Raw genomic sequence first — 24,248 nt, 5'->3', positions numbered from 1 at the left:
ATGGCAAAAAATATTTCAAGCGATGAAAAACAAAGGTCTACAACCAAGATTACTCTACCCAGAAAGGCTCTCTTTCAAAATCAAAGGGGAAATAAGGAGTTTCTCAGACAAAGGAAGACTAAAAGAATACATCTCCACCAAACCAGCATTGCAAGACATGCTAAAGGGAATGCTTTAAGAAGAGAGAGAGAGGGAGAGAAACACAGGTACAAAGGAAAATGATAACCTTAAATGTAAATGGATTAAATGTGCCAATCAAAAGACATAGGGTAGATGAATGAATTAAAAAGCATGACCCATATATATGCTGTGTACAAGAGACACACCTCAAAACAAAAGATCTATACAGACTGAAAGTGAAGGAATGGAAAAAATATTCCAACAAAACAAATATGAAAAAAAAAGCTGGGGTAGCAATACTTATATCAGACAAAATAGATTTCATAGCAAAGGCCATAAAAAAAGACACAGAAGGACATTTCATAATACTTAAGGGAAAAATCCATCAAGAAGATATAACCCTGGTAAACATATATGCACCCAACATAGGAGCACACAAATATATAAGAAAAATCTTGGAAGACTACAAGAAGGATATCAACAGCAACACACTCATAGTAGGGAACTTTAACACCCCATTGTCAACAATGGACAGACACTTCAAAGCAAAGAAACACCAAAGCGATTGAGGCATTGAACAACACTCTAGATGAAATGGACTTAATTGATATATATAGAACTTTTCATCGCAAAGACGCAAAATATACATTCTTCAAGTGCACAAGGAACATTTTCAAAGATAGACCACATGATAGGACACAAAATAAGTCTCAACAAATTCAAAAAAACTGAAATTATATCAAGCATCTTCTCAGGCCACAATGGCTTGAAAGTGGAAATCAACCTCAAGAAAAAAACTCAAAGACATTCAAACTCACGGAGAATGATTAACATGCTATTAAATAATGAATTGGTTAAAAATGACATCAAGGAAGAAATCAAGAAGTTTCTGGAAACAAATGACAACACACAGCAGCCTAAAACTTATGGTACACCGTGAAAGCAGTCCTGAGAGGAAAGTTCATAGCTACACAGGCCTACCTAAAAAGGATAGAAGAATCCCAAATAAGAAAATCTAACCCTACAGCAACAAGAACTAGAAGAACAACAACAAACAAAGCCCAAAGCGAGAAAAAGGAAGGAAATCATCAAGATCAGAGCAGAATTAAATAACATAGAGACTAAACAATTCAAAAGATCAATAAAACTAGGAGCTGGCTCTTTCAAAAGATAAACAAAATAGACAAGTCTTTAGCCAGGCTCATCAAGAAAAAAGAGACAGGATCCAAAGAAACAAAATCAGAAATGAATGAGGAGAAATCACAAACGATATCACAGAAATACAAAGGATTGTTAGAAATTACTACAAACAACTGTATGGCAAGAAACTTGATAACAAGATGAAATTTAAAAATTTTTAGAAACGTATAATCTTCCAAAACTGAATCAAGAAGAAGCAGAAAGCCTGAATAGACCAATAACAACTAGTGAAATTGAAGCAGTAATCAAAAAAACAACCGGCACACAAAAGCCCTGTACTGGATGGCTTCACAGGCGAATTTTACAAAACATTTAGGGAAGAACTAATACCTATCCTTCTCAAACTATTCCAAAAAATCCAAGAAGAGGGAAGACTCCCAAACTCTTTCTATGAAGCCAGTATCACCCTAACTCCAAAATCAGGTCAAGACAAAACAGAGAAAGAAAACTACAGGCCAATATCGTTGATGGACATAGATGCTAAAATCATCAACAAAATACTGGCAAACCAGATCCAGCAACACATAAAAAGATGATACACCACGATCAAGTGGGATTCATCCCAGGGATGCAAGGGTGGTTTAATATTCGCAAATCAAAAAATTTACTACACCACATAAAGAAAATGAAAGATAAAAATCAGATTATCATATCAACAGCTGCTCAAAGAGCATTTGATAAAGTACAATACCCATTTATGATAAAAATCACTCAGCAAAATAGGAATAGAGGGAGCATACCTCAACATAATGAAGGCCATATATGAGAAACCTGAAGCCAACATCATACTCAATTGGCAAACACTAAAGATCAGGAAGACGACAAGGATGTCCACTCTCTCCACTCCTATTCAACATAGTTTTGGAAGTTCCAGCTACAGCAATCAGACAAGAGAAAGAAATAAAAGGCATCCAAATTGGAAAAGAGGAAGTTAAACTGTCATTTGCAGATGACATGATAGTGTACATAGAAATTCCTATAGACTCCACCAAAAAATTACTTGACCTAATACATGAATTTGGCAAAATAGCACAGTACAAAGTGAATATTCAGAAACCAAAGACATTTCTGTACACCAACAAAAAAATATCAGAGATAGAAACTAGATAAAAAATCCGATATACTATAGCAACAAGAAAAATAATGTATTTAGGAATAAACTTAACCAAGGAGATAAAAGACTTGTACTCAGAAAACTACATAATACCGAAGAAAGAAATTAAGAAAGATACAAAAAATGGAAGCATATACCATGTTCATGGATGGGAAGAATCAACATCATTAAAATGTCCATACTACCCAAAGCCATTTATAGATTCAATCCAATCCCTATTAAAATACCAGGGACATACTTCACAGACCTAAAACAAATATTTCAAAAATTTATATGGCACCAAAAAAGAGCCCAAATAGCCACAGCAATCTTGAGGAAGAAGAACACAGTAGGAGGAATACACAATACCTGACATCAAACTATACTACAAAGCCACTGTGATCAGGACAGCCTGGTACTGGCAGGAGAAAAGAAATACAGATCAATGGAACAGAATAGAGAGCCCAGAAATAAACCCCAGTCTGTATGGTCAACTAATATTCAACAAAGGGGGAAGAAACAAAAAATGGAGTAAGAAGAGCCTCTTCAACAAATGGTGCTGGGAAAACTGGACAGGGATGTGCAAAAAAATGAATCTAGACCACCAACTTACACCACACACCAGAATAAACTCAAGATGGATCAAAGACTTAAATGTAAGCCATGACACCATAGAAGTCCCAGAGGAAAACCTAGGCACCAAAAAAGAGAGGACTTTCAAACAGAAGGTGGGCAGAAGCTCACTCTCTTGGCCCTTGCTCTCTTGGCTTCTTGGCCTCTTGCTTTGCCCAGCATGACAGGAGCACTTACAGGACTGGCAAATGTCGTTCTTACCCAGGGTTAAGGCCCCACATGGTTCGAAGCCAGCTTCCCAAAGGCAGGGCCCCACACTGGGATGCATGCCTCACTAGGCTCCAGCTTTTGTAACACTACAACCCAGTGCAGCATGGCACATGGGTCCTGGACTTCTTCCTCTCCCTCACTCTGAGAGCACTGCAGAGAAACTGAAAGCAGCACAGGGGGGCATGAGCTTGGAAGTTCCTTGAGGATGGAGCTCTCCCTGCACAACCGTCTGGAGTGATCTGGCAGCAGACCCCTAGAACCTGAGAGGGAGAGAGAACTGCTGCAAAATGACAGCAATTCTAAAACCCACAAGTGCATAACCCAGAGAGGACGGAGACTTGTTGCATGGTCAGTTTAAGCTCCAAAAGGACAGATAAGCAATAATGGGGAACTCCCGGGCATGGCTTTGGTTTGCAATCTTTTTGGGAGCAAGGAAGGTTCTGTCTTGTAGAAGAGAAGGTTCAGAGCAGGAATGCTCCCAGCACCCCCAAACTGGAAACTCTTATTAATACAAACCTATTTCCTCCCACACAAAGCTTTGTGTTATGTATATACATGGTAACACATGGCCAGACCCCATGCTGCCATGTTACAAGTGGGTAAGTAAAATATGTGATATCCATGCAATGAAATACTATTCAGCAATAAAAAAGAATGAACTACTGAAATACACTACAGTATAAATAACCTCAAAAACATTTATGCTAAGGAGAAGTCAGACACAAAATACCACATATTATATGATTTAATTTATATAAAATGTCCAAAAAAGGCAAATCTTTAGAAATTAAAAGTAAGTTAATGGTTGCCTGGGACGGGGATGGAAAAAGAGAATATCTATAAACGTACATAGGGATTTTTTTTTTTTTAGTTTCTATTTATATTTTTCATTTAATCTTTATTGTATTTTTTTTCCCATTACCATTTAGTCCCCTTATACCTCCTCCCCTCTGTGCACAGGGATCGTTATGGGTCGATGGACATGTTCTACAACTGTATTCTGTTGTTAGTAGTACAACCCAATAAATTTACTAAAACTCACTCACTGGCTACCTTAGTCCATAAGGGCTGCTATCACAAAATAATATAGAGTGGTGGCTTACAAACGAGAAATTCATCTCTCACAGTCCCAAAGGCTGGGAAGTCCAAGATAAAGGTGCCAACCAATTCAGTGTCAAGTGGGAGCTACTTCCTAGTTTATAGACCTCAGAGGGAAGGTTGTTCTCTGGGGCCTTTTTTATAAGGGAATGAATCCCATTCATGATGCCTTCCCCCTCATAATCTAATCACCTCCCAAAGACCCTACTCCTAAATATTATTACATAAGGGGGGAGGGATTGAGGAGTTTATGTTTCAACATATGAATTTTGGAGGAAAGGGATACATTCGGTTCATTGTATTTGTATATTTAAAATGGATGAATGTTATGAAATGCAAATTACACCACAATAAAACTATTTGTTCAACAATAAGTTAATAGAGAATAATTTTCATTTATTCATATTCTCATAAATTTAGCTCCCCAAATGAGCAGAACAGAACCAGAGACATAGAAATAAGGAACAAACTGACAGTGACCTGAGGGGATGGGGGGCTAATGGGGGAAAGGAGGAACAAGTATAAAGGACTCATGGACATGGACAATAAAGTAGGGATTGACTCTGGGAGCAGGGGTGGGAGGGTGGGGCAGGGGAGAGCAATGGGGGAAAAAATGGGACAACTGTAATTGAAAGACAATAAAATTTAAAAATTTAGCTCCTGTGTACTCACTGGCTCTCAGTAAGCTACTTGCAGATATATTCCAGGAAAAAAGGGACTAAACCAACATTATTTAAGACAAAAATCCAGTTAAAAAAATGAAAATAAAATTAACCAATGTTACCCCAGCAAATTAAAAAAAAAAGAAAATATCCAGAAGAAAAGAAATCCAAAAAAGAGAAGTGTAAGAAATCTTCAAGACAAGATGGGTAAATCATGGCTACAAAGCCAATATGCAAATGTAGAGGGCAAACGGTCCAGACTATAGAGATCAAAGGAAACTAGAGATTTCTACAAAATGGCGAGTGACAAAAAACTCACTGTTTGAATATAAGAAAATGGGACAAGTTTGTAGATAAATTAGTGATAAGCATATGGAAAAGCAAAAATAAAATTAAAAAACTAACTAAAAAAAAAACGTTTTTAGCTACAGAGAAAGTAAAATGTGTAGTAAAAGTAATCTTGGCTGACAACATGACTGCTGTGAATAGCATTCACACTGTGGTCATAATAAAATACAAATACCAAGCTAACCCAAATCATGACATAGTGATAGGAAGATGGGAAGTGTGCATTTCTTCAGTGAGTGTGGCAAGGCAGGCAATGACATATGACAACTTTCACAAAGGGAGGTTGATAGAAAAAAAAACAAACAAGAAGGATCAGTATAGGAGTTTCTATTAAAAAGGTATAAAAAATATTGAAAGAATCAACTAAATTAATTAAAATTGATCAAAGTCATCAAACCAGGCTCCTCTGTGAGAGGGAGGCAATAATTGTCCCTAAACAAAAGCAGGGGAGAAAAATGAGCTTTCTCCCCTCTTCTCCTCCTGAAGCAGCACTATCTGTTCCCTGAACAAAGCTGAAATACCCCCCCCACCCACATCACTTCGAAGAGCCTTCTCTCTTCCAAAGGATTTCTCATTTCTCCTTCATTTCTTTATTTCTTTCTTTTTCTTTTTCTTTTCTGTGAGTACTGGTAGTTACTCAATAGTTAATATTGGGTAAAAAAAAAAAAAAAAACAGTAACATGCTAATTCAGCTGTTTCAAGCCCCATAATTTTATACTCAGGTGAAAGTTCTTGAAATATAAGAGTAACCTTATCAGCCCTGGCCTGTGTGGCTCAGTTGGTTGGAGCATCATCCCATACACTGAAAGGTCATGGGCTCAATTCCTGGTCAGAACCTATACTTTTGTTATAGATTCAATCTCCTGTCAAGGCACATGAGGGAGGTAACCAATCCATGTTTCTCTCTTGCACATTAATGTTTCTCTCTCTCTAAAAATAAATAACTATGTATTTTTTAAAAAGAATAACCTTATCACACATCTAAGAAGTCAAAGAATACAGTAACTATTGATACCTTTCAAAAATAAATCCTTAATTTAAAAAAATATGTAACTAACCATGAGATGAATCAACATTTATCTAATAGTTTAGCAACTTTATCATTTTAATTTCTTTCTTCTGTTATAAATAAAATGAGCTAATTCAAAAACATCATATGAGAAAATAAGAGTGATGAGAAAGAAATAGTCCTCTTTAATACTGTATTATAATATATAAGTAAGACATCTAGCATCTGAATAAAGATAATGATTTTTAAAAAGGCAAGTAAATAAATCTATATACATATGAGAATTCAGTATATAACAAATGTGACCTATACTTTAGTGCAGAAAATAAGGATTATTCAATCAGGTAGTCATTTAGGAATAAAATAAATACCAGATGAAGTGAAAATTTCACCAGGAAAGATGAAATAAGTACTAGAAGAAAACATGGAAGAAAAACGTTTCATTTATCATAGAATAGGAAAAGCCTAAGTATGTCACAACACAAAAACGTGAAAAAGGATTTGAAAGTTCAATTGCAAGATATAGAAATAAAAATTTTCTGTATAGGAAGAAAATAATAATATACAAAGCGAAAAGATGGACAAGTAAAGGAACAAAAGCTACAAATCATATCTATTATGTTTTTATATCTATATTTATTTGTTAATCCTGCCAGGAAACAAAGGTTTCTGGGTCAGAGAAGAAGCCAAATAAATAGTTGTGATAAAAATGTGGTACAGAAAATTATTTTCCAATGTATACTCTTTAGAACCACTTGAAGTTTTCTCTAATCAAGTATTATCAATTCTTAGTATTATTGCTCAATAAAATAAGAAACTAAAATTACTCATGCAAAATTACATGTAATATAGTTCATTAAAGTAGCATTTTAACAAAATCATATTTTGGGTAGGGTATTTCACCTATCTAACCATTCCTCATATGCAGAAAAAAGGAAACAGGTGAGATGTATGTGAGTGGATATATTTCTGAGCTTCTACTACAATAAGTGAATAGAGACCATTACAAGAAGAAGAAAAAAAAAATGTGAAAAAGGCACACAAAGGTCAAACTGAATGGCACATTCAGGAAAAGGAGTCTCTTCTAACTAGAAAGGTTTTGGCAGGAAAGAAGGCTCCCAGGGAAGATTAAGTCCACAGGGAAATGGGACTTGTAATGATAAAATATTTTATCTTTAAGTAACAGAAAACCAGTGACTTAAAAAACTAACAACAAACATATAGGCTATTCTGATACATAAATTCTGACTAGACTGAGAACAAAACCAGTTGATTGAACCAAGTATTTATGCACAAAACCTAGTGACTTTCTCAGTGTTATATTTCTTTAAGGAGAAACGCTATTTGTTATTTCTAATTTTGAAACTGAGAGGGCTTAGGACTTTGATTAAATTAGTTTAAATCCAATTTCTAGACCTCATATCTCACACACACACACACCACCACCACCACCACCCAGAGACCGAACATTTCCCTTGGATAATCAGCAAACCCCAAGGTAGCAGAAGACAGTAGTCAGAACCTGACTCATGGTCACAATATCTGGACAACTGGCTGGCTAAAGATAACATCTTGACCTAAGTTATGTTTCAGATCCTGAGCCCTAAGGTGGAATGACCATCTGGCTACTTTCCCATGAGCAGACCTCAGAGCTATCCTCAAGACCTGAAGAAATCATTCATTATCCTTAACCTCACCTCTGACCAATCAACTCCCAGCATGACCCCCAACCCCTAACTTACAATGTCTTGTGATTTTACCCTATATAATCTGTAATCTATATGCCATTGGGGAGTTCAGGCTTCTGAGAATTAGCTTCCTATTCTCCTGGATGGCACCATTCATCAGTAAAATAGCCAATAAACACCACTGTATTTTTCCATGTAACCCTGGCTGGTTTGGCTCAGTGGATTGAGCGTCGGCCTGCGAGCTAAGTGTCGCTGGTTCGATCTTCCAGTCAGGGCACATCAGAGAAGGAAAACTCTGATTCCAAAAAACCTCCGCTGCCTTGCGGCATACCTCTTCAGGGGAAAGGCTAAGGGAGTAAACCCCGACAGAAAATCCGGAGCCGGAGTCCCTAAGGCGGTTTGACGTTGTAGTCAACACCGGCAACTCCTGCGGCGCACCTGAAGCCAAGCTGTATTGACTCCGTCTTTCCCTTGGACCCTTCAGCTGCGAAGAGAGGGGGGGTCTGCTGCATGGGCAACAGCAGACCCTCCATATCACCCTGCCCAGGCTCTGTAGCTTCAGCTCCACTGGAGAGGACACTCCAGCGTTATCGCAAGATGTCGATTCAACACGGGAGGAGACAGATACCGTGTCACTCCCGAGTCGGACTGCACAACCATTCTCGGCGGTGCAGATAGACTCTTGGGAAGCTACACCATCGTCTCTCGAGACAGACGGCTGCCAACGATTTTTCCATGTTTAGTGTTTGTCTCTGCTAGGACCAGGTGGATGAACTCTTTCTGTTCTATAACAATTTTGTTCTTTAGGAAATCTAGCAAAACTTGCTTCTCAAATTTCTGTTACCAGAAAAAAAAGCATAAGTTCTGAATCTAGAAAAAGTGACAGTTCCATCAGGAAATTCCAAGAAAAAATAAAAGAACAAAGAAAATTATAGCCCACCAGTCTCAAACTGAAACGAGATAACATATATCTTAGAAGATAAAGAATTTGGTGAATGTGCCTTAAGCATTATAATTTAAAGGCAAAATTATGTTATTTCTGATGACATTCACAACAACAGAATACAGGCTAAAGAAGTAATTCCAAAAAGAAAGTATCATAAGTTTTGAGCAACCACTATTAAATTAATATCTATACAAACTATAATATTTATACTACTCTCAAAATGCATCTAGATCATTTCTACCACAGTAAATAAAATAACCAGTCCCATTATTTGATAGCTATACTGTATAATTACAATAGGGTATTGCTTTTAATTTTTACACACAACTTATAGATTAAAACGTTTGAGATATATTCATATGAAAATGGTGGACTGATATTCTGCATTCACTCCAGACTCCTTTTAGGGTACTCCGGCTATACTACAGAAGACAACAGGTTAAAAACTCTCTTTCCCAATGCAACTGGATGAGATTCTGGATGGGTCACTCATGTGCATGATATTTGGAAGAGAAAAGTAAGGCTGCAGTGAGCCACAGGCCATCATTTTGCACGTTTCCTAATGGCAAGAAAGGGTTTGAGTTTAGGAGTTTTCTCAAACAGCATTCTAACATCCAGGTACTAATGTTTGTTGTTTTGTCTATTGTTGGTTTTTTCTTGGGGTTAAGGGCCGGTAAGACTTAAGGCGCACATTTATCTAATCCACTGGCATAATGTAACTCTAAATCCATCCTGTTGGGGCCTGTGCTCAGAATTACTTGGGCCTAGGAGCAGTTGGTAGGGGGGTATCTTTTTCAAAAAATATCAAAATGCTAAGAATGTAGAAAGGAATTATCAGCCAAAATCCAAAAATGAAAACAAGGAGACGTAAATCCAATGCTCAACACCATTCTGACCTAAAGGCATTTGACATTCCAGAAAAACGTAACTATGAATCTAAGCTATACTTCTGGTAGCACCAAGAAATTAAAAGTACAACCAAACCACAAAGACCAGGGATTTCCAAAAGAGAGGACATTGATAAATCACCCCCACTTTAAGTTGAGGCCATAAAGAAATGGAACATTGAAATGAGCGAAGAATAAAACAAACCATACTCTAGAATTATAGCCGAACGTTGTATGCCCTCAGGAGTCCAAGGAACCTCACAGGGAAACAATTTTTAACATAATTCCTGTTGAGTTCAATTTCTCAGCTGTTTTAGATTTAAATAGGCATACTGATTTCAAAACTGCAGTTAGTTTTCTTCTATCACATCAATTTTTTTCTGTACAGCTTATCTTAATGCAGCCACTCTAGGCTGGATCCAGCCAGTCTGGATCTAGGGAAGCATTAGTGCTCTCCTATTGGCTGAGAGCAAACCTCCCTCGAGTAGAGGGGTGGGGGACAACCTTGGAGACTAGCAACAGGTTCATACAGCAACAGGTTCATACTTGTCTAAGCTATTCAGTTACACATGAGACAGTGTAATGAGAGGTTATGTGCCGCTCTATATAGTGAATTGAATTCCCAAGTGTAGTCTGAGTTCTCATCTGTATACAAGGAGTTAGCAGAATTTATTTTTTTATTTACATACTTACTTATTTCTTTTCCTTCAGATCATATTTGCCTCTGCTATTTCTCATACTAAATGCCTAACAACCCTGATTCATTTTGTTATATCTGTGGCAGTTTCACAATTCCCAGTCAAAGGAAAAACATCAGCTCATTTGTCAGGCAAGCCTATTTTGCATATTTTAAAGTAAAACTCGGTGATCAAGATAAGTCTTGGGCCCCTCACAAGATGTGCAAGCAGTGTGTCGCGAGTTTATGGGTGTGGACGAAGGGAACACGTGATAAACTGCTACTTGGTATACTTATGGTTTGGCAAGAGCCCAGAGATCATTCAAGTGACTGTTACTTTTGTATAGTGAAAACATCAGGATAGAACAAGAAAAATAAATGCAAAATAGAGTATCCTAGTCTACCATCAGCTGTACACCCAGTGCCTCATTCAGCTGAAGTCCCAGTGCCAGTTTTCATTGAACTACGCTCTTTCAAAAAACAGAAGTATGGTGAAGAACAGAGTGCCAGCAATGATGAAGATTTTGAAACTGAAGATGACTAAGTTTATAAGGGATTTGATCAGAATGAGTTGAATGATTTGGCATGAGATTTGGGACTATCCAAAAAGGCTTCAGAATTCCTAGCATCAAGACTGCACAAGAAAAAGGAGCAAAGGCATCCCACTTTCGATCAAGAGAAAGTGCATTTCTGCAGTGCTTTTGAAGTGACAGTGGCTTTGTGTATTGCCATAACACATGGTTTAATAGAAGAATTGGGAATTCAAATCTGTAATGCAACAGAATAGCAACTGTTCATCGATAGCTCAAAGAGGAGCATAAAGTGTGTCCTCCTCCACAATGGCAATTTATTTGGTGCAGTCCCAATTGGCTATTCATTTTGTTTTCATGAAGAATATGTACATATAAAGAGAGTCATTGATCTGTTGCAATATCACGAGCACAGTTGAATCCTCTGTGCTGACCTTCAAATGGTCTGCTTCCTTCTTGGTCAGCAATGCAGATACACCAAGTATCCCTGTTTTCTCTGTATGTGGAACAGCAGAGCTTGTGAGAAGCATTGAGTGGAGTCGAACTGACCTCCAAGATCTGATCTCAAACCTGGTGATCCAAACATTCTACATGAGCCACTTGTTGACAGAAAGAACACTATATTCCCACCTCTACACATAAAATTACCCTGGCTGGTTTGGCTCAGTGGATTGAGCGTCGGCCTGCGAGCTAAGTGTCGCTGGTTCGATCTTCCAGTCAGGGCACATCAGAGAAGGAAAACTCTGACTCCAAAAAACTTCCGCTGCCTTGTGGCATACCTCTTCAGGGGAAAGGCTAAGGGAGTAAACCCCGACAGAAAATCCGGAGCCGGAGTCCCTAAGGCGGTTTGACGTTGTAGTCAACACCGGCAACTCCTGCGGCGCACCTGAAGCCAAGCTGTATTGACTCCGTCTTTCCCTTGGACCCTTCAGCTGCGAAGAGAAGGGGGGTCTGCTGCATGGGCAACAGCAGACCCTCCATATCACCCTGCCCAGGCTCTGTAGCTTCAGCTTCACTGGAGAGGACACTCCAGCGTCATCGCAAGATGTCGATTCAACACGGGAGGAGACAGATACCGTGTCACTCCCGAGTCGGACTGCACAACCATTCTCGGCGGTGCAGACAGACTCTTAAGAAGCTACACCATCGTCTCTCGAGACGGACGGCTGCCGACGATCTTCTGACCGGAAAGGTTTCTGTTGAGAAATCAGATGCCAATCTAATTGGTGCTCCCCTGTAGGTAACTACCTGCTTTTCTCTTATGGCTTTTAGGATTCTCTCCTTGTCTTTAAGTCTTGTCATTTTAATTATATGTCTCAGTGTAGGTCTCTTTGGGTCCAACTTGTTTGGGACTCTGAGCTTCCTGGACTCTGAGCTTTCCTTCTCTAGATTAGAGAAGTTTATGGTCATTATTTCTTCAAATAGGGTCTCTGTCCCTTGCTTGCTTTCTCCTCCTTCTGGTATTTCCATGATGCAGATGTTGTTATGTTTCATGTTGTCCAACATTTTTATAAGTTCTCTTCATTTTTTAAAAATTCTTTCCTTTTTGCTACTCTGCCTAGGTGTTTTTTTCTACCTTGTTTCCAAAACACTGATTCAATCCTCTGCTTCATCTAACCTACTATTTATTCCTTCCAGTATATTATTTATTTCAGATATTGCATTCTTTATTCCTGACAGGTCCTTTTTTATAGCTTCTATGTCTTTTTTCATGCTGTCGAATATTCTTATAATCATTACTCTAAACTCTATATGATAAATTGCTTTCCTTCTTTTCATCTATCTCTTCTTCTTGAGAATTCTCTTGTTCTTTCATTTGGGGTTCTTTGTCTTCCCATTTTGCCTGCTTTGTATTTTCCACCTTAGTTGTTAAGCTGATCAGTTGTTAATCTAATCAAGCTGCAAGCAGCCAGCCTTAAGTACCACAGGGTAAGGCAGAGTAATTCCTGGGGCCAAGGCTATTGCTTCATCTCAGGATGAAGCCACTTGGAAAGGAATGCTCTGCCTGAGAAAGAGCTTCTGCAATATGGGGATTTACTCAGCACAGGGATCCTGGATCCTGGTAGCTGTTCCTTCTGTTTGCTTCCCATATCCACCAGACCAGATTCTCCTCATGTTTCTGCGGGAGCACAGGGTATGTAGCTGCAAACAAAATTTTGCATGTTGTCCCTTTAAGAGGCTCTTTGCATCTCCAGTGGTCTCTCCCTGACAGACAGAAACTCTGCTGCTTTTCACAGTTGGATGTTATCTGGGTGCCTCTCCAGCTCTCGTACTATAGGCTGCGGAGCCCAGCTTACGGTTTAGATCCTGCACTTCTCAGGGGGTACCCACCATCCACTGAAATATCCCTCCAGAATTTCAGCTGCTGCCTAAGTGAGCCCAAGAAGTCCTCTCATGCCTCCACCGCACTGCCTCCAGTCTTGTTGTGGTGAACTGGTTTCTTCTGTATGTCTTTGGTTATAAAGCTTCTCTCCAAATAGCGTTTAGTTGGTTATTCTGGATGATTTCTCTATAGTTTAATTGTAATTTCAGATTGGTCCTGGGATGGGGTTAGTGTAGCTTCCACTTACTCCTCCACCATCTTAGATCCTTCAGATTTCTGTTTTATAATAATTTGTTCAACTATATGTTTGTGTTCTATGTACTTTTCTCTATGTGTATTTATAGTTTATAATTTAAATAAAAGAAAAAGAAAAGTGGGAAGAAAATCAAGCCACCAGTTAGTTAAAGCACCAATGCCTTCCTGAGACCTTTATGGGAATTAAGGAATCATGTACCCAAAGTCAATAGTTGCAGGGACAGGCACTTGATTTGTCAACCTTGTAACTGGTAGAGATGGCTGTTTTGGAAGCCAGGTTGGTGGTATAGTTCTGACAGTCATCCCTGGGACCTCACTCTAGGTACCCTTCCTTCCTTAGTCCCTTCCAAAGATTTGTAAACTTTTAATTCCTTTTTACTTATAATATCTAGAATGCTTTCTCTTAACAGCACATGAACCCTAACAAATGGAGTTCATCAAGAGAAGTTCAAGAAAAAAGCAAAGTAGAATTTCCCATATGAAGTATTCACAGTAATGAAACTGAAGGGCAAGATCCTGATCATCAAATTAGCCTGACACTTATCTGTCATTCCTAACAGATGTCTTAGCAAAACATAAAAGCTAAGTCTTTAACACTTTCTGAAGCTGATTATTAGCTTTTGTAAAACACCAAAAAGAATAGGTGAGGAAGAGTGAAGTATGGAAAGAGGCATGGAAATGAATAAAAATCTGAGATTTTGTTACCTGGAGCCTTGTATTCATTTCCAAGAAATAAAAATTTTTCTTTGAGTCCACAAGGAATTCTACAGTTCCAGCAGAAGAATACTTTACTGCTTTGGCAAGAGCTACAGCTTGTTCTCCCATTGTTCTTCGAGTCACAGGATCCAGAAAAATGCTACAAGTACAGAAAAGAGTAGTTCATTTGCAACAAAAATCAAATTATCTTTCATGTGCATTATATAAAAAGGTTCTTAAAAGTTTACTCAACTATAATCATCTGTATCAATTTAAGATTTCATATTATATGCTTTACATTTACTTATATGCTTATTGTTTTATTACACACATTTAAATAAATCAACTTCATTTTCATAAAACATTTGAACTTCTCACATTATATTGCAACTTATAAAATATACAACTACTGCAGCTCAGCAGTTTTCAATTAGTGAATTTTAAAATACATATTCAGAATCACTTCAAGCTAAAATTAAGAGAAAAATAAAGTCTTAGAAACCAATATATAAAATTAATCCTTGTTATTCATGGATTTCATATATACAAATTTGTTTATTTGCTAATATTATTTGTAACCCCAAAATTAATACTCAGAGCACTTTTGTGGTCATTCACAAACAAGCTCAGAGCAGCAAAAAATTTGAGACCCCCAACATGAGTATTCCTAGCTGAGAGCAAACAAGGTGACACTGCTTTATTGTTTCATCTCTCATACTATAAACAACTGTCCTTTTCACAGTTTATTTAGTGCTACCTTCTCACTTGTTGGGGGCAGTGAAGATAGGATGATTTTGCTGCTTAAAATGGCCCTTGAGGGTTGTGCTAAAGTGCAGTCTGGTGTTCCGAAGCCCAAGAAGGCTGTGATGTGCCTTACAGAGAAAACTTGTATGATAAATGAGCTTCCTTTTTAGGAAATCTCAAATTAGATATTGTCCCACCCATAAAGACTTTCACAACTGTTTCTATATGTACTTTTTTGTAGCATAATCACACTTCAAAAGTTAATTAAAAAGAAATTTCTTAATAGCATTTAATATTTATTTAATATTCAAATTTCCCTGATTAGCTCATCAATATCTTTTTACAACTAACTTTTTACATCAGGATCCAAATAGGGCCCAGTCACGACATTTGATTGATTTTTAACACTTTAAGATTTTCTTAACTTGTAATGCCCTCTTTCCTTTTTTACTTTTTTTTAAGCCAAGATCTGGTCATTTTCCTGTCTCATTCTTCACATTTTGGTTTCAACTGCATGCAACCTCACAGTGTCTTTTAACATTTGTATTATAGTCCTATTTCTTAAAAACTGCTGGTTAAATAGAGTCCAGTTGGATTCATGGGGGTGAGGCAAGAATACTTCACAGGTGTGAAATGCACTTCCAACTTTTTCTGTCTTGATGATGCTAGGATTAAATATTTGATTCACATATTATGAAACTTATTTGCCTATTAGAAATAACAATTCTGCATTAATCTAACAGATATAGGCATAGATGTAATTTCAACAATAACTGGCTAACAAAATTAATGCAACCAAAAAAAGAAACCCAACTAAAAATGAATATGATAGCATTTGAAGAATCTCAAGTACAGTTGGGTAAAACTATTTTTGTCCTGTCTGGTCTTGTCTTTTCCTTATCATAAACTCTTCTAGTGATACACAGGGCTATAAACAACCTCATCACTACACTCAGAGCATAGTGATCAATTCTCACTTTAGGAACTAAAAACTACATATTCCAGTTATGTTAATATTTCACAGTACACAAATACATATCAACTCACTATTAATGATCAGTTCTAGATTTTTTTTTAATTTGATTCCTGCTGCTTTAAATTTTCCTTTTTCCCTAAATAGATTAGATGTTCATTTGAAAACTTACATTGTGTGTGTGTGTGTGTGTGTGTGAGAGAGAGAGAGAGAGAGAGAGAGAGAGAGAGAGAGAGAGAGAGAGAGAGAGAGGAAGGCAAGAAACAAAAATCATGACTCGAGGTTTCAAGTGTGTGAAAGATTTTTATCCCAGGTAAGACTTGAGTTAGTTTTGAATAAAAAGAGAAAATTAATTATATTGGAAGTAATACAGAAAACACAAAATTGCATAAAAGAAATATCAGAGGCTTTCTATCAGCATCTATTGTCCCCTTCTTCCACATGACTAGAATTTTAGCTAAGCACTATTATTTCTCAGCCTCCTTAGCAAAGTGCCTAACTTCAAATCACTGCCAAGTAATCAACACAGGCATCTTCTAGAAACCTTCCTAAAGACAGAGTAGATCATTCCTATTGCTTGTTCTTCTTCCTTCCTTCCTTCCTTTCTACACTCTGGTCCTGGGCGATCAGCTAGGGCCACACTCCATGTGGGCCACATCCTATGTAGGCCACAGTGCTCTATTCTTCACAGCATGGTGGCTGGTTTTTAAGTGTGGTGTCCCAAGAGACAGGAAGTAGAAGCTGGCAGTTTCATAAGGGCTCGGCATAGCCTCACTTTTACATAGTCTAGGTTAAGTAGTCACAGAGCACAGAACCAAGGGGAGGAGACATAGATGCCTCCCAACTCTTCAACGAGAGAAGTAGCAAAGTATTTGGGGCACCCTATTTTTAAACGCTACATTATATTGAACTCAGACACCGAGACGCCAAGAAGGCGTCAGTTGTACCATTGAAAAAAAGAAACTCATGGATCTCAAAATAGGGGAGCTGCCAAGCTGGATACTGATGTGGGGTTTCACTCTTAAAGGCATTGCTAGAGCATTTCAAAGAAGTTACTACTGGTATTATAATAAGTATGTCAGCATGAAGAAAGGGATTTCTATGGAGCTGTCAGCTGATGTGCTTTTCAACTAATGCTGTTCTTATAAGGAACTGAAACATAAGCCATGACACAAGTAACCACTGAAGAGGGCCCAGTGTAGACTCCACATTCCTGACCATGACCTTTGTCCAGCACCTCTGAATCCATAAAAGATGGTTGAGAAAACATAAAAATAAAAAGTAAAAATAGTAAAACACTATACCATATCATATTTTAACAACTAATATAAAGTGGAATTTCATTTCTACCACTAATCTGTGATTAAAAATTCATATTCACAACTACTCTTTTCAAAAATTATGCACATATTATATCAAGGCACAATGACTAGGTTGATGAAAGTCATAATTGCCTATATTTCTTAGAACCTGGTTACTAAAAATAACAATGTACACTCAACTGGGGATTTTTAAGAAATAAGAGAAAAGCAGAATATCTAAAAATACCAACCTAGCATCACATTAAAAATGAAGTTCCGAGACTTCCAGCCAAGATGGAGGCCTAGACTGACACACTCCGTCTCCCTCCACAACTAAGAAGGAATACAACTACCGCAAAACCAGAAATAACCAGAAGTTCCAAAAAATAAAGCTACATGGAAGTCCGATGTATGAAGTTATAAACAAGTGGTGCTTTTCCAGACGGGTAAGAGGGGCGAAGCCGGGGCAGAGAAGTCAAGCTGTGCTGGTGGCAACAACTGCGGCAACAGCAGCAGGATGGCAGTAAGCACAGGCACCCATATTTAAGGGGAGGTGAGAAACACCTTGGGAGCACCCCTGGCTGCAGACCAGACCCGTCAGCTCCCAATTCCTATGCCCGGGAAGGCAGACCCCCATTGCCTCAGACTGTGAGGGCTAGAGGGCATGGGGACAGAGGAGGAGGCTTCTGCTCTCTCAGCAGAGAGTGAACGGCAGGAATCCATCTTGGACCCCCACCCCCACACAAATCACCCAGGGTGGTGAGAAGGGTTGCCCGATAGTGACGAGTGCATGAGGCTCCGCCGCCTATAGTGTAGGAGGTGTGACAGCCCCACCCAGGAAGCAAAGGTAAACACAAAACGGTCAGGATGGCAGGGATCATGATAGAGATCCCAATCAAGCAGCTGACCAGACAGCAAATATCTGATCTATCAGACGAGCAGATAGGAAATCTTTCTGAGGCAGAGCTCAGAGCTCTGGTTATAAGAAAGCTTACCAGACTTAACAGCAGATCTTAAACAAGACGGGGAAGGAATGAAAGCTAGTCCTGCTGAAATGAACAAAAATACATATGAAACAAGTGGTGAGGGCAAGAAAACCAGGGATCAAATCAACAAATTGGAACATAGGGAAGGAACAAACTGTCAACTACTGCAGAAAGAGAAAACAAAAAGTGAGGAAAATGAGGAGAGGCTCAGAAACCTATGAAACAGCTATAAGTGGGCCAACATCTGAATCATAGGGTTGCCAGAAGGTGAAGAAGAAGAATTAGAAGTTGAAAAATTATGTGAAAAAATAATGAAGCAGAACTTCCCTAACTTGGGGAAGGGAGTAGACTTACAAGTCCAGGAAGCACAAAGAGTTCCAAAAAAACTGGACCCAGGGAGAACCACACCAAGACACATTATAATCAAAATGTCAAAAATTAAGGATAAAGAGAGAATCTTAAAAGCAGCAAGAGAGAAGAAGAGAATTATATACAAAGGTGTTCCAATAAGACCATTAGCTGATTTCTCAAAGGAGACTCTGCAGGCAAGAAGGGGCTGGCAAGAAATATTCAAAGGAATGAAAAGCAAAAACGTACAACCACAATTACTTTATCCAGCAAAGCTGTTATTCAGAATGGAAGGGCAGAGAAAGTGCTTCCAGGACAAAGTAAAACTGTTATATGAAATGTTAAAGGGACTTGTTTAGGAGGAAGAGGATCAAAACTATGAAAATTAAAATGAAAACTGTATCGCAACAACCAACAACAGAATCTAGGGAATTGAAACAAAGGCAAACTAAGTAGGCAACCAGAGTGGGAAAAGAATTATAGGTATGGGGAACATTATGGGGGGAGGGGGAATAGAGGAAAGGGAGGGAGATGGTACAGGAATTAAGAAGCATAGTAGGAGGGAGTGGAGTAGATAGGAAGATGTTGAGAAGAACTATATGCACAACCAATGGGCATGGAATAAGAGAGGGGACAACTGGAGGGAGGGGGGTCACTGGGTGAAGGGGAACAAAGGGAAAAGAAATTGGAGCAACTGTAACAGCATAATCAATAAAGTATATTAAAAAAAATAAAATGAAGTTCCATGAAAGGAACTTCAAACATATGAGAGGTAGCTTGGAGAAGGGCCCAAAATAGTTCTGATAAATCGAGGAATTTCTAAGAACCATGACTTTTCATGGTAGGACAAATTCAGGAAATTCAGGGTCAACTTTATGAACTCTTCTTCAATAGGAAAGCCTCAAAGGCATGTAACCCATAAATCCCACATGCCCAGAAACACCCACAGGGTGTATGTTCCCAGAAACCTATGGGCATCATAGTAGTTATCCACACAACTTTTGGCCTAGTAAAGCCCTAATTTATTTTTCAGGCACTCTCTCATTTTCATGCACTGAAGCACTGAGGAAGATCAAGTGGCAAATTCTTAAAGCAAGTTTGGCCAATAAAATATAAAAGAAATATATAAAAGCACACTATTATAAAAGTTCATCAGGAGAAATTCTTACCTTGGTGCTTCTTCTATCACTTTCTGATTCCTTCGCTGAATTGAGCACTCTCTTTCATTGAGCCACAAAGCATTCCCATGTTTATCACCTAAAACCTGAAACAGCAATACCACTTGAAAAATTATGTAGTCATACCCATAGAGCATGTGCCCAGTTAATGTTTCCTCCATGTAACATCCTTGGTTTTTAATACTCAAACCTCATAGAACACATTCATTCCTCTTTTGGTTGATGTTAATAGAGGAAAATTATATTTACAACCCCCAAACTTAAAACATTCTTATCAAAAAGACTTGTGATAAAAAAAATTCTTTTGTTACATTTTGAATACACTGGGCAAAATATCAGCATCAAGTGTACAAATTTTGACACTGAGTGTCAATAAAAGGGATATATATCCTAAAGGTCCATGGTGCTTAGGAGAGCCGTGTTATTACAAAACATCTGTTATCAACATCACTAAACATCTGTTTATCAGGAAATGCTTTTTTATTTACACTCAATATGTAGTCTGTTACTTAACTATGAATAGTTTTTATTGTGCTTTATTTTTGGTATAGGAAATTAGTAAAATGTCTGGGGTTAATATATAGTATATGTATTACAATTTTTCCCATTTGTAATAATGGGAAATAAGATTGGGTTGCCAGACAAAGTAACAGTGTACCTGGGGAATTTTGAATTTCTGACAATGAAAAATTTTAATTAAAATGTACCCAAAATACTGTATAGAACATACTTTTTTTTAAAATCACTGTTTTTCAGAAATTCATATTTAACATGTCTTATCAGCTAAATCTGGCAACCCTAAAACAGCTTCTTTGTTAATGTTTTTTACACAGAAGTCTGATTTTCAGGAATGAGTTAATCTACTTTCAGAACTAAACAGTGAATGCTTATTACTGAATGCATATATCAAGTTCGCAGAAGTAAAAGCTGTTCTGAACACTAGGCACTAATTTTAGTTCTAAACAGCTATGCAACCTTCCTGGGTAAGTCATTCTACTTCCTCATGCATTATAAATAGTGGCTAATATAATTATAATGTTTTATATAGATACTGAAAATAAATAAATAAAAACAGATCATCATTGGCCCTAGCTAGGGTAGCTCAGTTGGACAGAGTATCATACCAATATGCAAAGTTTGCGGGTTCAATCTCCAGTCAGGGCACATTCAACAAGCAACCGATGAATGCATAAATCAGTAGAACAACAAATCTCTCTCTCTCTCTTTTTCTCAATAATTTTTTTTAAAGATCATAGTTATAACAGATATAGTAAACTATAAAATGAAGAGTTAATATGACAACAAAGTTAATTTTTAAGAATAAAAATTAACCCATCTAAACCTCAAGAATAATTTCAAACAAAGGAAAATACTGCAGTAACAAAATGTCGAGAGACGGGACTCGACCAAGTGGCATTGGCGCTGAAGGACAGGAGACAGCGTGCTACCGGGCAAGTGAGAACATAATTCTCCTTTATATTTTTCTCTAGTGGATGGTGGAGACGGGAGGAAAGTTTGGGTGGGGTAGGCCGTTCTGGAGGAGCCCAGGCGCAGGGGCGCGCTAATCCACTCCTCAACCCTACCATTGGGTCGCGGGGGCGCACATAGGGAAGTGCTCTCATTCACTGGCCCAGGTGCGCGGGGCCGTGAGTCCAGGCGTCCCTCGGACATTCCCCAACGGACATAAGATCAGTGCCCCAACGGGCACAGGGAGGGCCCACTGAACACGCAGAGGACTGTGCACAGACACCCCCAGACAGCTCCCGTGGGCGTAGGGCCCCAGGCTGGAAAGCAGACCACTAGCGCAGGCTCTGTTTGTGCCCGCCCAGACGGGTGAGGGAAGGCGGGCGGCTGCAGCACGGGAACAGCGAGAGGCGGCGACCCACGGACGCTCGATTCCACTGAGCGCAAGTGTCCCTGGCCCTGCCCTAAGAGGCGAGAGACCAACTCCCGGAGCTCGGCTCAGCGGGACTGAGGGCACGGGGCAGCGTGCGAGCGTGAAAGCACCTCAGCCCGGGGTCAGTGGGAGCTCTCTGGCCGCCTGTGCGGGCAGGGTCACCTTGGCGCAAACGGGGAACCGCCGCGGCCCAGCGAAAGAAGGAGCCAATCCAGGGGAAAGCGCTCGGGCCGTCCGCGCGGGCAGGGTCACCTCGGCGCGAACGGGGAACTGCCGCGCCCCAGCGAAAGAAGGAGCCAATCCAGGGGAAAGCGCTCGGGCCCTCCGCGCGGGCAGGGTCACCTCGGCGCGAACGGGGAACTGCCGCGCCCCAGCGAAAGAAGGAGCCAATCCCGGGGAAAGCGCTCGGGCCGTCCGCGCGGGCAGGGTCACCTCGGCGCGAACGGGGAACTGCCGCGCCCCAGCGAAAGAAGGAGCCAATCCCGGGGAAAGCGCTCGGGCCGTCCGCGCGGGCAGGGTCACCTCGGCGCGAACGGGGAACTGCCGCGCCCCAGCGAAAGAAGGAGCCAATCCCGGGGAAAGCGCTCGGGCCGTCCGCGCGGGCAGGGTCACCTCGGCGCGAACGGGGAACTGCCGCGCCCCAGCGAAAGAAGGAGCCAATCCCGGGGAAAGCGCTCGGGCCGCCCGCGCGGACAGAGACACCTTGGCACGAACGGGGAACCACCGCGGCCCGGCAGCAGTGGGCTCCAACCGCGGGGCAAACTCTCGGGCCGTCAGAGCGCGCAGGGGCTTACGCGCAAGGGCACCTCAACTGGCTACAGCGGGCAGCAAGGTAGCGCGCCGCGCCGGCAATTGCGGGCGCGCACCATAGCGGCAACCGGGTGCGCACACCAGTCCGGCAAAAGAACAAGAACCTCTGACCTGCCACACTAGACCAGCTGCGGACCCAGAAAAAGAAGGCAACACACCAAGGCTAAAACGCAGTAAAAACATCGTTTTTTTTTTCTCCAAATTTTTTCTCCCAAATTTTTTCTCCCTTGTTCTTTCTTTCTTCTTAATAATTTCTTTTCTTTCCTTCTTTCTTTATTCTTTTCCTGGGGTTTTTTTTGGGGGGGGGGTTTGGGGGGTATATATATATATATGTATATATTTTTTTTTTGGTTCAATTTTTTTTCTCTCTCTCTTTTATCTTTCTTCTGTATTCTTTCTTTTCTATCTTTCTTTGTTCCTTTCTTGCTAACCTTTTGGGGTTTTTTGGGGGCGGTTGTGGTAAATTTTTTATTTTCTTCTCTTTCTCTCTTTCTTCTTTTCTTTCTCCTATTTTCTTGGGGATTTTTTGGGGGAGTGTTTTTCCTCCACCTCTTCCAATAATAACAAACTTTATCTCTAACGTGTTGCATATAACCTCTCCTTCTCATCCTTTCTCTTTAATAGTGGTTTATTCGTTTGTGTGTCTAGCTTAGCCCCCCTATTACTTTAAATAATACAATATAATTACTATATAAACCCAAATACAATACAATCCCACTTTCTTACTATACTAAGTATTTTTCTATCCTTTTCTTCTATTTTTCTTAACATACAATGTAAATATTACTAACTGGCTTGCACAGTCTCAACTATTATTAATCTATCAACCCCTCTATCAAAAATTATATTTTTCCTCCCCCAAAACAACTCGTATCTATTCTTCTTATAGTATAAAAGCTCAAATCTCTTTACATTTATATTAATACGGGCTAGTTGGCTAACGATAGCAGGATAGAGTGGGGGATACTTTCTGAGGGTGTGGGTCTCCTGCCTGGGCTGTGTGTTTATGTCTTTAACAGCATATCCACAAAAGAACTCAAGACAAAGCAGATAGAGTGACTCTCAACCAAGTAGCCAGAAGGAAGATCCTATCAAAGAACATCTGAAATATAACCGAACAGCATAAACAAACGACATAAAGGGTAACTTAAGACCATCAGGCTCAGGATATCAAAGAGACTGCACCACTGAAACTCCCAGACCTTCGATAAAGAATATTACACCACAAAGGAGGGAAGTCAAAGCAGACTACCCCCCCCCAATAAATAAATAGATAAATAAATAAATAAATAAATAAAAACAAAAAGAATCCAACATGGTAAGACGCAAAAATAACCCCTCAATGAAAAGAAAAGAGGAATCCTCAGAAAGAGAGATAGACGAAATAGACATAGCCCAAATGTCAGACATAGAATTCAAAACAATGGTGGTAAAGAAGCTCAATATACTCGACATCCTTAAAATCAACTATGACAACCTTCAAGGAAGTTACCAGCAGCTCCAAGAAAATTACAGGGAACTGGCAGAGAACTACACCAGCACAAAAAAAGACATAGAAATCGTTAACAAGAACCAGGAAGAACTTAAGAATACAATCTCTGAACTGAAAAACACAGTAGAATCAGTCAAAAGCAGAC

At 39.4% G+C, this 24,248-nt stretch overlaps 1 protein-coding gene across 4 annotated transcripts in view; it reads right to left on the bottom strand.

The window, feature by feature from the left end:
• PCCA (propionyl-CoA carboxylase subunit alpha) overlaps nt 1–24,248 on the bottom strand; it is a 510,516-nt gene that overhangs the window by 266,024 nt on the left and 220,244 nt on the right. For all 4 annotated transcript variants that reach the window (XM_090258653.1, XM_090258654.1, XM_090258655.1 and 1 more), the window contains exons 11-12: nt 19,896–19,990; nt 14,384–14,534 (exon numbers count right to left, since the gene is read on the bottom strand). In XM_090258653.1, coding sequence (XP_090114779.1) covers nt 14,384–14,534; nt 19,896–19,990 — 246 coding nt within the window. The remainder of the gene's footprint in view (nt 1–14,383; nt 14,535–19,895; nt 19,991–24,248) is intronic.

Source organism: Furipterus horrens, unplaced genomic scaffold (genome assembly GCF_987537825.1).
Source record: "Furipterus horrens unplaced genomic scaffold, mFurHor1.1.pri manual_scaffold_12, whole genome shotgun sequence".
Lineage (NCBI taxonomy): Eukaryota > Metazoa > Chordata > Mammalia > Chiroptera > Furipteridae > Furipterus > Furipterus horrens.
The sequence above is the reverse complement of the archived record's forward strand: the minus strand, read 5'-3'. Positions and strand labels throughout refer to the sequence as shown.